General features: G+C 39.9%; 1 protein-coding gene and 1 pseudogene across 1 annotated transcript; both read left to right on the top strand.

Moving 5' to 3' along the window:
- The first annotated feature begins 8,167 nt into the window (after positions 1-8,167).
- LOC104414852 (linoleate 9S-lipoxygenase 5) lies at positions 8,168-13,399 on the top strand. Its single transcript, XM_010026047.3, has 9 exons — positions 8,168-8,673; positions 9,333-9,622; positions 10,282-10,522; positions 10,616-10,954; positions 11,048-11,133; positions 11,209-11,316; positions 11,711-12,015; positions 12,116-12,379; positions 12,480-13,399. Exons 1-9 carry the CDS (start codon positions 8,556-8,558, stop codon positions 13,249-13,251), a joined length of 2,523 nt encoding a protein of 840 aa, XP_010024349.2. The 5' UTR covers positions 8,168-8,555; the 3' UTR covers positions 13,252-13,399.
- A 2,331-nt stretch (positions 13,400-15,730) lies between these two features.
- LOC104414851 lies at positions 15,731-16,462 on the top strand (annotated as a pseudogene).
- Positions 16,463-16,978: the final 516 nt, after the last annotated feature.

The following is a 16,978-nucleotide window of genomic DNA, read 5'->3' as shown; positions in this document are numbered from 1 at the left end:
CAAGCTTGGTTGAGGCGTCTAGTCCATCGAGCAAGACATCAATCTTCTTTAGGCTTAACAACTGGCTTCAGCCTGCCATGACCTCATCAAGAGAGCAGCATCGGCTTCCAACCAGTTTGTGCACAGGAGGCCAACCCCGCTTTCAGAGCTCTTAAGTAATATTATTTTTCTATCTTAGAACTCCTAATACCAATCGTTTTGACGCCACTCCCACGGACCAATTGTGTTCATCCTCTTTGCGCTCTCACTTTTTCACTCGATAACCCCAAACTTCACTCCTAAGGGTTCATGGGTACGGGAGAATCAAGGACCGTGGCATATGTCTGTCACTTCAAGTATTTCTAATTCATTTTTTTTCTTCGTTTGCTGCAATCATATGACTTCAAGTTCAAATTTCTTTTAAGTCAAAATTCTCCACTTCACTAGCACCTACTATTTACATAGCTAATAATTCCCACATGAGAGTTAGTCATATAAAAAAATTTCAACATCCATATTATCTTACCTAACACCATTTTGGTTCTGAAACTCTCACCGAATTTGCTTTAGGTAAGGCAATTACCTAAACTTGGTTTTGATGTTTACTTCTTTTCTTATGGTTGTCATGCCTAAGATTTATGAATGGGATAGGCAATAAGAATGAGCCCTAGAGTTGGATGCTTATTTGAGCTCATTTCCTTAAATATTCCCAAACTTTTTTGCTTGTTGTGTTGCCATAGTGTCATCTAAAACTTGACATTCTTAGAAAGGTTATGCTCCTTCCTCTCAAATAAAGTATCCGATTTCAAGTGGTCATTTAGGTTTTGTTAATGGTAAATCTCATGATGCATGCTTTGTTGGTTGGGAAAACATCATACCATACCATTTAATCTTAGTGAATTTGTCCCGCATCATTTAGCTCAAAAGATGCTAAAACAGGAGGCTGCCTCTGGGATCCAGATCAGAGACAGGTGTGCTAAAATGTGATTCACGTGAGACGAGCTTATAATAATAAGAAGACCGCTGATAATCTTTTCATGAGTGCTTGTCAAATCTGTCGGTCTATTTCTTTCAGTATCTTTCCGTAGTTCAAAAAGGAAAAGTAAAGCTTTTGGACCATCAATTTCATTTAGGCGTCAATGAATATGAATGAGAAATGTCAGTTTACAATTTCGTGCAGCACAAAAAGACTCCCAACGAAAAGGAACAAGACAAGATTACAACCGTATTCACGTCGCGATATCTACGACTTAGTGCTCTCTAATTCCTTTTCCTTTTTTTAATCTGTGTTAGAGCTCCATTGTGAAAACCGATTGATGATCAAATTGATGCTCCCGTGTGGGTATGTGCTATTTTAAGGCATTTGCAGAAGTGTTAAACATTGTGTGGGTGTTTAATGTAAGATAAAGAACTGGATTCTGATAATAGACAAGTATACATAATTTATATATGGAAAGTTCTGTTTGATGGGCTATCCTAAGGATCCGGCTGGCATATATCCATGTTGAGTGCCCCTGCCGGTGCCATCATTTTTCTTGTTTTAATTTGAAACACGAAATTCCAGCAAAATATTTGTAACTGAAGAAAAAGAAAGAAAATTATCGTTCTTCACGTGCAGACGTTTTTAAATATAATAGAGAACAAAAACTGAAAATAATTTAGTTTTTTTTTTAATTTCATTATAATAAAAGGCGTATCTTTTTTTTTTTTTTCAAATCAATCAAGTGGAGTTGAACATTGTGAAAAGAGAGAAAGCGATTGTTTAAATGTACACATTATAACACCCATTGTCGACTGCTACAATCTTTTGGGGGTTGCATGTCCATTCAAGTATTATCCTACCACGCCATGCGATCAGTAAATTGTTTAAAGAATGAATATGTATGTGATTTTGGGATCCGATGCATGTTTTGTTTCTCTATCACTATGCAAATAATACTTGATTAGACCAAGGAAAATTATTATCTGGACGCAATCTATCATGGACTAAGCTAACTGTGCTGTTGGATTTACCGATTCTTACATACGAATGAGACTTACCTATTTGACTCATGTTGTAATAAAAAGACCACTACAGCAATTTGTGATTTGGGCTTTAGTGGGCATTCCATGACCAAAGAAATACTAATCTAAACCATGCCGTTTCCTTATAAATGGAACAGAAGAAAAAAAACAATCTCTCTGGATCTGGATTGGACACTAATTGAAATATGCTAATTTTCATTAGGGTTGACGATTTTATACAAGTTGACATGATTCGATACGTTTATCTATATATTTAATTCACAACACTCTTATATATGTATATATTATCCCACAAAAATACAGGTAACCTAAGTCAGCTTATCTTCACTAAAGTGAGAGTATCCTAATCCTAAGTTCGCACCTCCACTTTCAACGGATATTAGAAGTTCCTTATCTCGTGTTTTGGCAAATGCGAATCAGAGTCTTCCTTTAAGCAACGAATAAAGCTCCAAAAACTATGGTCCCATCCACTTTTGCAGTTCTCATTTGCTTTTGGGTTCGTTTACCATATTATTCTAGGGTTTCCGTCACCCTTCTTTTTTGTTGCCAAAGAGGAGTTTCAATGCACTTTCGGGGAAGAGAAGATGGGGGTGATCTCTTTCGGTAATGGACACATCTTTTTAAGTATAACCACAATCTCTTTTCTTAAAAAAAATCCGAAAAATTTGCATCTTTGTCTGTTCGTCTTTCCATTCACTCGTTTCTTGATTCCTTCCATTACTACCAAGGAAGGCATCCACAAATCGGAGGAAAAAGGGCGAGTCGCTTTTAATTATTTTACTATAGTTATGCATTTACATATCTTTTTTCCCTCCTCTTTTATACCCTTTTTTGTGTGTGCACAAGACAGGTATGCAAACTCTTTTTCCTATTTTTTTGGTGGCTTTCTTTTAAGTTCCCGATTGGGGTGATTTGAAAGAGATCGCGCTTTAAGGCAACATTCTTCTTGTTGGTGCTGCAACACGATTTCTCTCTTCCAAAAGTAGAGAGGGCTGGATTCAAGCTAACGAGATGTGCTCTGAGGCCTTGTGAGATGACCAATTTTCCCAAATATTTAAAGTTCTAGATACCTCTCTTAAAAAAATACTCATATTTTCATATTATTTGATGCACATATGTATGTCCTTTTGATACTTTTTTTGTCTCCCTGCACTTTTACTAAATTTACGAAAAAGTACTCTTTCTTTGAAGTGAAATGTATGGTACAAGGATAGAACAGATGCCGTATTATTCTTGGGAAAAATATTTCATTTTTCAACTCTTATGCCATCCTTTAATCAGTGAAATTAATGATGTAAATCTCAGTTATCCCACATACACCAAAAATATGATTATATGACGTCATCTTCACAAAAATAAATATGATAGTGATTAGATTCCTATTAAAAAGACGAATTGGTGACGAAATTGAATTATTAGATGTGACATGTGTAAAGAACTTTGGATGTATGTTGGTTCTCAATTGATATGTCATATTTTCTGTTGATAATACAATTGATTTAATAAATTCATGTGTATTACGGCAATGCCAAATTCTTATTGCGTATTATTTAAGAAAAATGATCTATAATACACGATAGAATAATTTCCGTCCCGTATAATACTAGCGGGAGTGGACAATGAGCTCATATTGATTTTCAGACATATAAGAAATCTCGACTTGATGTCACTGAGACATGCATAAATAAAATGCCACGTCAGCCTCCACAAGCTGGGAGAAGGAAATATTATAAACCCAACGGCCTGTATCTAGGAACTTAATTTAGCTAGCCCTAAAGCAAAATTCTTTTTCGGTAATTCAAGATGGATCAGAGCCATCAATCTCTCGATTTTTGGATGTGTTCCATATTCATTCATTTCTGCAATTGACGGACACGATCGATCAAGAAGTTCTAAAAATAACTTTAGAATTACCCAACAATGATTGCTCCGTTGCTAGCTTCTACATAATAATTCCTCTTGAGACGACTATAGACCCCAATATTTTAGATTGACTTTTTTTTTTCTAGTGTTAATTGTAAAGTTAGGACAAGAAACGTGAATCACGCTTGTCATTCATGGTGGGTTTCATCGTCACTGAAACGTCACTAAGCTGATCAATCCACACGAAAGTTTCTGATAAGGTTGGCAAAAATGATTTTCCATCTATCGTCTCATTATCAAAGTTACTTTTGTCTGGCGTTACTGTCTTTATCCCTTCTAGTTCTCTCCATGACCAATCATGCATTAGGTTATAATGTCATTTAATTAACGGTAAGGCTACTTTCGCTCCCCTTAAGACTAAGTTCACCTCTTTCCACCAAAAATAAAATAAAATTTGTCCTTCAACATTCAATTGATATTTAAAGTGCATCCCCAATTTATGCGTTCTTGTTTCTTTTTTCTTTCTACTTTCATGTACGATCTAGTTGTTACAAGAAAGACTATCACATGTTTTTCTTTTCAAATTTTTAATAGAGCATTTTACCTATGTACATATTAGCTTTCTTGAAAAGAGATATTTGTAAGAAACTTAGTTCCTTTCCACGTTGTCGATCAAATTTATGTATTAATTGTCAGGTAGGATCCACAGAAAATTAAACATAAACAACGTTTCAACTAAGTCAGATATTTGTTGGCAAAAAGAAGGTTAGATACTTATAGACTTCTGTTTTTGTTGCACATATCAGTGATATCACCTCAAAACTAATTTATACATAATGAGAGCATTGGATTGAAAAAAAAGCTCTTCGTAAAGATATGGAAGATAAAATCACAATTGCATATCCGAATTTGAGATTTTTAAAAAAGCTGAAAAATAATTAAAAAAATACAATATCTTTATAAATAAGAAAAAATATTAAGTACCGGTTAAATTTATTTACTATAGATCAACAACATTTAATATTAAGTGCCTTAATATGCGTAACTTTTTGAAGTCATTGTTTAGCATATTCATTATACTCCCGTAAATTCTTACATGATTTGTGCAAAAGTATCTCAATAATAGCAGCATAAAAATCAACAGTTTTTAGATATAGTAAATAAAGAGAGCTCCCTAAAAGTAATGAAATGACCAAGAAATAATAGCATGTGAGGTTCTTGAATTTTTCAGTTTGTGCAACATCATCCCTCAATATGTATATATATGTGTGTGTGTATTTGCGCAATTGATCCTTTGAATTTTTACAATATATGCCATGTTGGCCCATCAAATGATTTGGATGGAAATTCTCATTTGGCAGTCAAATAGCCGTTCATTTCCTACTTTGGCGCACGTCGTGGCTCTTAAACCTTAAACAATCGCAAAACTACGAAATTAAATTCGATTATTAAAGACAAAGCGGAATGGAGACCCTCGATCCTGGAATTGTGAAAGAAGTATCACTTTCTATGAAATTAACTATTATATTCTAGTTACCGACAAAAAAAAAAAAGCTATTATATTCTAGTCCGGTTTTGATCCATGAACAGTGCACTCTCCGATCCATGTGGTTTGACAACCCATTGATTTTGACCATTCCTTAGGTTGAAGTGAACATATAATTCCTCTCAATGGACCATAATTAATTGTGATTCTACGGAATCTTACATGATTGAAATCTTTTCAAATTCCTATTTACCTTCTTAATAACTCAAATTTTCATGCTTTAGACTTAGATCAAAGTGCAGCCTACTTGTGAGGGTAAAGGTGATTGTTTCCCACCTTGAATCGGAACCGAACTAGAAGAATCGGTTCCGTGTTTGTGGAATTGTAAACTGGCCCACCTGATCTTAAACCCACTTGAAAGTCGGATTGATTGGTCTAGTTTCGGTGTGGTTTGCGGGTGGGTCCAAGAATTGACCATATCTCCTTTTTCTTTTCCTATTTCCCGCAAGATTCCAATTGTTATTGCATAGTTTAAACTACTACATGAGCAATGTAAATAGAACAAGCTCGTGATAAGCTAAATATGATGATCATCTCCATGAACAAAACTATAATGATCATCAAGAAACAAATCTAAGAGGCGTTGAGCTACGAGAGAGGCGTGAGTGACAAGTATTTATGACTAAGTCTAAGCGAGAAAAGAATGGAAATTAGGGTTTTAGAAATTTGGAACGATAAAAATTAAAAAAAAATCAATTTAGTCTAAGTGAGTAGGTTCATATCTGGAACTGAAAACTAAACCGATATTTATTGGTTCCAAACTTAACAAATTGGTTTCGATTCAGTCTGGTTCTTTTGTTCACCCTAATGATGGGTAGTGTTATAATATTTAAATATTAAATCACGCTTTTATTTAATAACTAAAATTTTGAAACAATTGATAGTACTTTCACAAAACCTCACAGGCATGACGAAGGAAAGAAGTAGAGGGTGGTGATGGGCAGCTGTTGTTGGAGATTGTGAGGGCAGAGAAAGAAAGTTGCTAGGGTTAGGACTTGTGGATTAGGGTTTTCTCATGGAGTTAGAAGAGGGGTAGAAACATTTTTTAAAGATAAAAACTGATTTCATAAATAAAATTTACGATACAAATTGATGTGAACTGTAACCTAAAGTCTAATAAAAAAAAAATAGGGTGCAAGTAGCTGCTTTAAAAGGAGAGGAATGCAAAGAAAAATCGGATAATATTTTAGGGTACCATGGTACTTGTCCATTATAGTATTGTTGTCTTCGATATTTTCCTTCGTTAAAAAAACACAAATTGAGCCCACCTCCCACTTACTTTGATTTGATCCGTAAGTCTTTGTCGTTGCCAGAGTAATTATATATTGCTTTCTCATCTAATTTTATATCTCGACCATCGCTTTTGATTTGGCTTGTCTCTCATTTCTTAAAAGCAACTAATGTGCTCGACAACCACGCGTTTGTATGCATGTGATCCATTACTTCATTTTAAAATAAGGTCTGCACAGAGAAAATCATGGATGACGATCTTGAAAAAGAAAAAAAAAAATTGCTTAACAGTAGACCATGGTAAGCGTGGTTTTCTAATGCCCAACTACCGCAGTAGACATTAAAAGAAAACTTCGAAATTGCTATTAAAGAAAACATAAGGCATAGGCGGGAATCGTATGGTTGGCATTAAATTTATGTTGGCATTAGTATACGGATTTGAAGCGACAGCACCTTGGGGAATGGGAACTCTATCTGCGTTAGTTACAATTATTTTTAAAAGGGGCCGATAATTAAAATCGCTTTGACCCGTTTGGCTGTCCACAAATGAAACACACGGAATGCTACGGAATCTACAGAAACCTTTTCATACTTTAACCGCATCCAGCGCGGCCGGACCTGGATCAAAAGCACCCAGATTGCCATTCACCTAATCGGTTTTTTTTACTGATTAATCGGTCGCGTTTTGAGTGCCATCGTAGCTGGAGATCTTCTTTTGATGCCATACAAAAGCAAAATTTATTATCCGATGAATCGTTCCCGCATGAGCCAACACCCAAGAAAGGAACAAAGGAGTACAACCAAACCGAGATGTACACCCGTGGTAACGAGACCCGCAACAAACTCCCTCCTTAAATGAAATCTTTTTTTATTTTTTATTTTTATTTTTTATATCGAGAATTCGGTCAACTCACTCGGGAGCACATCACCGACTCCTTAAATAAAACATGTTTTCAATCTACATTATAGCCAAATTAGTTCCACAAGGACCGTCCATCAAATGGGCATTTTGCATCTTGTCTTATGGTCAAGGTACTGGTCAGGAAGGACTTGGTAGTCACATCTAGGCAAGTCTAGGGACTTTTATCAGGGACCGAGGTAGATGGAGCATCTGATTTTTGTGCTTTCAATGCACCGACTAATCCTGTCATCAATCGTTTTAGGAAGAAAGATTTCTTTTGGGTCGCGATATTATTCGGTCTCCTTTCTCACGAGAAATCAACGAATGGGTTCATTGATCTGCATATCATACGAATTTCAGAGAAACATATTTGGGTACACGCAAGGTGATGTGCGTCGCGACACGTTCTTCGTTTTGAATGGCCGAAAGTCGACGTCTTTAAATCGAAAACTACGTTTATTCTGCTCCTGAAGGATGGAATAACAGCCGTGGAATCTGGTCCTTTTCATCTTGCTGACAAAGGGAACAAGGAAGTTCCATCGAAGGCCCCCCAGCCCCCACCATCGAGGTGTGTCCCACCTGATCAAAACTTTCAAACTCTCTATAAATAATTCCGCAGGCACACACATGCTGACGAACCCAAAGTCTTTCCCAAGTCAAGCCAACCCCAGAGAGCACACATCTCCATATTCATCCCTCGCTTTTCAGTCCTCTGTCCACTCCATATCTTTTCGCTTGCCCTCCTTCTCCTTCTCCTTCTCCTTCTTCTTCCTTGTTCTTGTTCTTGATCTTGATCGGAGCTTTCGTGGGGTTCGGTTCGAGATCAGAGACGATGCAGAGGTTGACGGGGATGTGCTGCGTGAAGGTGAACGGGAAAGCAATTGACCAGGAGGATCACGGCAACGGCAACGGCAACGGCAACGGCACACCGCTGCCGCCAACAACAACCACCACAGCAACGGCAACGGTGGCGGCGGCAGCAGCAAGAAGATCAGAGGGACCGTGAAGCTGATGAAGAAGAATGTGTTGGACATGAACGACATGAAGGCCTCGTTGCTCGACCGGATCTACGAGCTGTTCGGCAAAGGAGTGTCCTTGCAACTCGTCAGTGCCGTCCATTCCGACCCTTGTCAGTCTCTCTCTCTCTCTCTGTTTCAAACTCGAAGTTTCCTGTGTCGTCCTGATGACAGAGAGAGCATGAAAATGCAGAGAAAGCGATGGATTGGGTGGCTTCGCCGCAAAGCAAAATGAAAGAAGGGTCCTCTTTTTTTTTTTTTTTTTGCTCTCTTCTGGTTTGTGGTTGATGTTTCTGCATATTACGACGTCTGCGTGTTCGAGTGACGTTGACAATGCAATCAATTTTCGTTTCCTAGGAGAGTTTCGTATTCTAGCTATAATTCTAATGCTTATCAGAAGAGCTGGGACCCGTTCTTTGTTTTTTTTTGTGACCCGATTTTTACTTGATTGTGCTCATTTGGTTTTGTTCTTCTTTTGGAGTTTTCTATCATTGTATGTTTGCTGAACTTCTTTCGCTTCTTTTGTTTCGCATTCCCCTGAATTTCTCATTTGACAGTAGCTCAGAACACGAGCTTGGTTTTAAGAAAACCGAAAGAATTCGAAAGTACAGAACTATGCACTTCTTCAATGCCTTCCAATGAACAATTCTTGAATTTTAAGAAAACTGGAAGATAGGAGTGCTGCTTATCCAGTTTCCTGTTCGCACCAAAATGATTTGCTGAAAGATTGTGACTGAAATTGATGTTTGTGCCATCGTTGATGCAATTTCAGCAAACGGGTCCAGAGGAAAGCTTGGAAAAGTAGCGTACTTGGAGAAATGGATCAGAAAGATCACTTCGTTGACGGCAGGAGAAGCAGAGTTCGGCGTTACGTTCGACTGGGACAAGTCCATGGGCATTCCTGGGGCGTTCATCATCAGGAACCATCATCACAGCCAGTTCTACCTCAAGACGGTCACCTTAGAAGACGTCCCCGGTCATGGCCCCGTCAAATTCGTCTGCAATTCGTGGGTTTACCCATCGCATAGGTACAAGTACGACAGAGTATTCTTCTCAAACAAGGTAACGTTCATTTGTCACAAGGGATTCAGCTTATGCAGTGCCCATTTACTTTTGTATCTGCGCCTGAACAACTGCTGTTACTCTGCGTAACTCCTAGAGCTAGAGTTTGATTTCAGCATCGATGTAAAAGTCGTAGTGTCTCATTCACGGGTCACGAGCACGAGTCCTATCGTTTATCAGGCTAAGATCATGCTCGTGAATGGATTAGACTGGGCAATCTTGTTGCTCGTGACCGATGATGGAACTTCTTCTGTCAGGTGATGCTTGAGGACACCTAAAATGGATGTTACTACTGAAGAACTTTTTTGGTCCTGTGGCGAGAATGCTTTTATCACGTTTTCGTACCTCTTGTGTCCTCAATTATTGGAAGCTTATGGACTATAGTCATCGCCTTTTTGATGGAACATCAACATGCCTTTTTGCTTTCCAGATTAGATTCCGCACTGCTACAAGTGGAGATTTTGCTTTCGAAAGATCAACTATTTAGGACAAACTTTGATTAGTTTCGAGTGTGCAGTAAGAGGAACAAAGAACAAAATGGTTTTGAAATTTCATTTCTAAAAGTTCAGAGTTGATGCTGCTGCTGGTGCTGCTGCTGCTGCTATTAACATATGCAAATCGAACCAAGATGTTAATGATGAGTTTGTTTTCAAATTCAGACCTACCTACCGTGTCAAACCCCGTTGGCATTGCTCAAGTACAGGGAGGAGGAGCTTGTTAACCTGCAAGGAAGTGGCTCTGGTGAGCTCAAGGAATGGGACAGAGTTTATGACTATGCTTATTACAATGACCTAGGAAGTCCCGACAAAGGTCCTGACCATGCACGCCAAGTCCTTGGCGGAAGCAAGGACTTTCCATATCCCAGGAGAGGGCGAACCGGTCGAAAACCAACAAAGAAAGGTCAGATTTCTAGTAGAGTCTATGTTCAAAGCGTACCAAAACATTTTTCCCCTCGATTTTCCAGCACTAGACAGATTTATGTTTTCTTAACAGATCCGAATTGTGAGAGCAGACTGCCTCTGCTAAGTCTAAACATTTACGTTCCAAGAGACGAGCGGTTCTCCCACATAAAGTTCTCCGACTTTCTGGCTTATGCTCTGAAATCTCTGGGTCAAGTGGTGCTCCCTGAGATCAAATCCCTAGGCAACAAGACTTTCAATGAGTTTGACTCGTTCGAGGACGTGCTTAGACTTTATGAAGGCGGCATCAAGCTGCCCAGCGGACCGAAATTCAGTAAGCTCAAGGACCGCATCCCGTGGGAGTTGCTCAAGGAACTTGTCCGGAATGACGGTGAGAGGCCCCTCAAATTCCCAATGCCCGATGTCATCAAAGGTGGATAACCTTTCACTTCCTTGGTTCCTTAGAATCGAGTTAATAATCTCATGACTGGTTGACGAATTAACTTTCCCATTTGAGTGACTGCAGAGGATAAATCTGCATGGAGAACCGATGAAGAATTTGGGCGCGAAATGCTGGCCGGAGTGAACCCTGTCATCATCAGCCGTCTCCAAGTAAGCGCAATATGCGAAAAATTAACGGAACCAGTTTCTTTTTCTCGTGCCTAAACAGTCATGAACCATGTGCAGGAATTTCCGCCAAGAAGCAAGCTTGATCCTGCAAAATATGGGAACCAACACAGTACAATAAGGAAGGAACACATAGAAATGAACATGAATGGAATCACAGTAGATGAGGTAACTCTTAACACTCGCATTTTCACTTGTGAAATGAAAACATACTTGAGTTTTAAACCATGGCCCAGAGCATATCTGTATTTTCAAAATTACAGGTTACAAATCTCTTCCTCGTGTATACATCTCAAAAACAATAACCTCACACAACTCGCACGCCCAAACTCTAAGTCTTCTCAGCAGCCAACCTCCCCCGTCGTCGGCCACCACCTCCGCCGACTCTGACCACCCGGCCAACACCATCCAATATTCTGTAGTTTTGAAAATGCATGTGTGTTTTTGACATTGGATGACAACTTAGGCAGATTTTTTCGATTTTTCCAATTTTAATTCTGTCAAACAAGAAAGAGTGCAAGTGATTATTATTCATCATGTTCATTTTCCCCCCCTGCAAAAGGCGATTCGACGCAACAGGATGTTCATATTAGACCACCACGACGCGCTGATGCCGTACCTGACGCGTATAAACTCAACCGCCACAAAGATGTATGCGACTAGAACACTGTTGCTACTGCAAGACGATGGGACGCTGAAGCCGCTGGTGATCGAGTTGAGCTTACCGCATTCGCAAGGAGATCATCATGGAGCCGTCAGCAAGGTCTTCACTCCTGCAGAAAATGGAGTTGGGGGCTCGGTCTGGCAGCTTGCCAAGGCTTATGTCGCTGTAACTGACTCCGGCTACCACCAGCTCATCAGCCACTGGTAAAACATCATATAATCGTGCGAGCAAATTACAGCGAACTGAAACATTTTCGCTTCATGTGTGATTTACGGACTGCTGTAAATCTTCTATTTTCACCAGGCTGAACACACATGCCGTGATAGAGCCCTTCATAATCGCGACCAACCGGCATCTGAGTGTGATCCATCCGATATACAAGCTCTTGCATCCCCACTTCCGCGACACAATGAACATAAACGCTTTGGCGAGACAGATTTTGATCAATGATGGCGGAGTGCTTGAAAGGACCGTCTTTCCTGGGAAATACGCCATGGAAATGTCTGCTGTACTTTACAAGAACTGGGTTTTCACAGAGCAGGCACTACCTGCTGACCTCATCAAAAGGTGATTTAACCAACGTTTAAGACTATCCAATAATGTCTTCATTCTGTTATTGATCTTCATCAAGAACAGAAGTGTTCTGATTTCTTTTGCTTCATTTCAGGGGAATGGCGATCCCAGACTCAAGATGCCCCCATGGACTCAGTCTTGTAATCAGGGATTACCCGTATGCAGTCGATGGTCTAGAAATATGGTCCGCCATAGAGACTTGGGTGAAAGATTACTGTTCTCACTATTATACTCATGATGACCTGGTCCGAGGCGACTCGGAGCTTCAATCCTGGTGGAAGGAGGTCCGCACCGAGGGCCACGGCGACATGAAAGACGAGCCCTGGTGGCCCGCAATGCAGACACGTGCCGACCTCATCCAGTCATGCACCATCATCATCTGGGTGGCCTCTGCCCTTCATGCAGCCGTGAATTTCGGGCAATACCCTTACGCCGGGTACCTCCCGAACCGCCCAACTGTTAGCCGCCGGTTCATGCCTGAGCCAGGGACGGCCGAATACGAAGAGCTCGAGAAAAACCCTGACGTGGCATACTTGAAAACTATAACGGCTCAGCTGCAGACGCTCCTAGGAGTGTCCCTGATTGAGATCCTATCGAGGCATTCGACGGACGAGATCTACCTCGGCCAAAGAGATGACTCTCCCGATTGGACATCGGATGAAGAGCCGAAACAAGCATTCCAGAGATTTATCGACCAGTTGACCAAGATCGAGGAGAGGATCACGGATATGAACCAAGACAAGAGGTGGAAGAACAGAGTCGGGCCGGTTAAGGTGCCTTATACACTGCTGTACCCGAACGCCTTGGATTACTCCAACGTCGGGGGGCTGACAGGGAAGGGAATTCCAAATAGTATTTCAATATGATATTTCGTGAGCGTGAGAAGTTTGAGTTCTAGCGTACTATTGTTGTTATTTTTTTCTCAGTTGCTAGGATCCTAAATGTAAGATGAAGTTTCTGCTTTGTATCAGAACTAGAAGCATAAATGTGCATAATCCTTGTTTTCCAGGAAAATCTAGTGTACTCGCGCTTTTTGCTTTAACGACGAGTCTATTATATACCGCACTAACCTTACGGACTACTTGCGAAGATTCACACGGGAAAATCTCAGAAAATAGTTTGTTTCTTAAGATAAATCAGCTTCCATCGAGCACGTTTAGAAACAGCAAGGTATTGCAACTGTAGTATTTGAGATTTTTTTATTAGGTTAAAGAAAAGGTGGTGGGACCCACTTTAAATAAAGAAATAAAAAGAAAACAAAAAGGAGAAGAGATAAAAAAGAAAAGGAAAGCCCACGTTCGGGCAGCAGAAGAAAAGAGGAAAGAAGAAGAAAGAAAAAGAAAAGAAAGAAAGAAGAAAGAAAGAAAGAGGGGGGGCTTTGTGTGTTTACGCCCTAGGCAACTCACCAAGCTTATTTACAACGCCCGGTAAGTGATCGCACCTTTTGTTCTTCCAATCGGAGTAGTTTCGAAGTTAGGGTTTGAAATTCGGAATTTGGAAAAATCGAGCGGTGAAGTTCGATTTTGAAGTCGTTGAGCCGTGTATTTTTATAAGAATGATAGTTTAGGGTGTTATAGAGTTGTGGGATTTTACGGATTGTAATTTAAGTTTATGGTTTGTTCGAAACAAAATTTCGAAGTTTCCCATGCGCAGTGACCAGTACACGTCCAGCAGCTTTAGGCCCATATTTTGTCATTTTTTGGCTTGATTTTGGGACGGCCAAGTTGGAATTCTTATAATATATTTGAAGGGCTTTCTATTAATTATAAGTATGTTCGGATTGGGGTTTGGAGGAGAAAGTTAAAGCGCGATCAAGTTTTGCGCTTAAACTCCGCGTCGCAAATGGCTTGAATAATCACTTTGGTTATGTGATTTATTAATGCATATGAATCGTTTTGTTAACGTTTAGACATATTATAGCTGTTTCATGGTTGATATAGTGTGTTACCCAAATTTAATGTTGTTTCTCGCTTAAATGATAGGACCGCGAGATCGTGTTATTTGATTTTGGGGCATCCCAGGTGATTAGTACTAATGCCTTCTTTGGTTTTGTGAAACTCATGTACTAAGCTAAGATTAATCAACATATACTCGTGTAGGGAAGTGAGGACCTATTTGTTGTATAATGATGGATATGATGCTCAATAATTTTGAGTTATTGTGGGATGATTCGACAAACCTCTCTTGAAGGGTTATGCATGTTGTTTTGGTACAATTGATTTATGTGGTTATGTGATGATTATTGAAACATAATATGTGTTGTGTTGAAGAAATCAAATGTGTTGTGAACAAGTAAATGACTAAGTGCTACACGACAACGAAATTTCGTGTGAGTCACCTCTAGGGGCTTGTAGTCAAAAGTTAAGTGCTACATGGTGACTTGAGTCACATGGAAGCCACCTCTAGGGCCTTGCACTACCGACATGCATAGTAAAGGACTAAGTGTTACACTACCGACATGCATAGTAAAAGACTAAGTGTTACACGATAATGTAACTTCGTAGGAGCCACTTTTAGCGCCTTGTACTATTGCTATATGTGGTCAAGGACTAAGTGCTACATGATAACGCAATTTCGTAGGAGTCACCTCTAGGGCCTTGAGTTTGGATATTGACCGGGGAATGAATCATTGATATGAGATAGGATGAGTCCAAAATTGGTGATGCTGGTTTTGTTATTATGGACGAATGAGAAATTTTGCTAGGTTGAGGTAACTTATAACGCATTATGTTCATGCAAGTTATCATATTTTTGTTTGGCATTAATGAGTCATGTCTTGAGTTTTAAATATGTAATGTGGCATTAATGAGTCATGTCTTGAGTTTTAAATATGTAATGTGGAAGTTTGATATGCTTTTATGATATGTACTACTCATGTCTTGAGTTTTAAATATGCAATGTGGAAGTTTGATATGCTTTTATGATATGTACTACTCACTGAGCTTGTGGTTGCTCACCCCTCTATTTCCAAACCTTTTCAGGTCCTTTGGTTAGAACCTAGTAAGTCAAAGAGTGCTATTGATGGGGACCTTTGGAGGTAGACTTTGGGTATGGTTTGAGGCTGTGTCCTTCGGGTGGAAGGACGACCGTGTTACCCCTATCCTTGTAGGATTTTGGGGTGTGATAGCAACATCTAGTGGACCCAAAAAAGTGAGAAAAGTCACCAAAGCAATAGGAAAAATATTATGAAGAAGGAATAGCACAAATTCTAGTTGGTCCGACTCATCTTCGACCCAATCCATACCCACATCCTCTCTCGCTCACCCAAATCTGTTCTCACATCCCCAGCTCTTCTGCGCTTCTTCTTCAATGACATAATCCATAGGCCTAAGTGTTCCACCAGTCATGGCCATGGCAACTCAAGCCTCCCTCTTCACCCCAACCCTCATCGGCCTGAGATCCGGCAAGTGCATCGCTCTTGCGTGGAAACAATCCGCCTCGTCTTTGTCCTTCCCAAACCCCAGGGAGCTCAAGTTCTCTCCAAGAATGACCATAAGAGCCGCCGCAGGGGAGGGAAAGGTTGAAATCCCCGCCAAGGAGGAGGCGCCCATTGGGTTTACCCCGCCGGAGCTGGACCAGAACACTCCATCTCCAATCTTCAGTGGCAGCACCGGTGGCTTGTTACGCAAGGCACTAGTGGGAGTCTTTGATCACCTAACTGAGCTAGCCTAGTGTTAGAATGGTCTTTCATCACATGTGGTTGACCGAATTTGTCACACCGATTATAACAAGGATAGCTAACTAACGATCTTGTGGCTCAAGTCGAGGAGTTTTACGTGATCACATGGTCTCGCCGAAGGAGCAAATCTTCGAGATGCTGATGGGTGGCATCGCCATTGTGCGGCAAGGCCCGAACCTGTTGAAGCTGGCGAGGAAGGAGCAGTGTTTGGCTCTCGGGACAATGCTCAGGTCGAAATACAAGATCAAGTACCAATTTTATAGGGTGCTCCCGAACGAGAAAGTCTGATATCTTCACCTGAAGGTCGTGAGGCCATGGGCCAGAACCTCAGGTCCATCGGGAAAAATGTTAGCCCCATTGAGGTCAAGTTCACTGGGAAGCAAGTGGACGATTTGTGAGCCACATGCATATAAGAAACTTTTCCATGTAATGTGCTGTAAACTTTATGTTAATTTTACCTGAGAAATTACTTGCAAACCCTTGTAATTAATTTTACCCGTCCTCCTTATACAACTTTTGAACAAGTTAGACGTACGTTGTTGATCAGATTAAACAAGCCGAGTTGAGTTAAGGCATACAATTTTCTATTCAAGCTGCGCTTTGCCTTCGGTAAAGGAGGCTCAAAATGTGAATTGAGCTCGACTTTGCTGGATGATTCGTGAATACTCAAGTAGATTGATTCTATTGTTTTACTCATAAGAAAAGTCAAATCGAACTCGAATTAGAGCATCTTGTAAGGACATGTTAAGAATAGAAAATTGTTTAAAAAATCCTAAATTTATTACATTTTACCAATTTAGTCATAAACCTTTTAATTGTACCAATTGACTCTTAAGCAATTTTACTTTTTGTCAATTAATTTTATCTAGACAATTTTGGATGAAAATTGCTAATATGAATACTAGCTGTCTTAT

Source organism: Eucalyptus grandis, chromosome 8 (assembly GCF_016545825.1).
Source record: "Eucalyptus grandis isolate ANBG69807.140 chromosome 8, ASM1654582v1, whole genome shotgun sequence".
In the NCBI taxonomy this organism is placed as follows: domain Eukaryota; kingdom Viridiplantae; phylum Streptophyta; class Magnoliopsida; order Myrtales; family Myrtaceae; genus Eucalyptus; species Eucalyptus grandis.
This window is presented reverse-complemented; position numbering and strand designations above follow the sequence as displayed.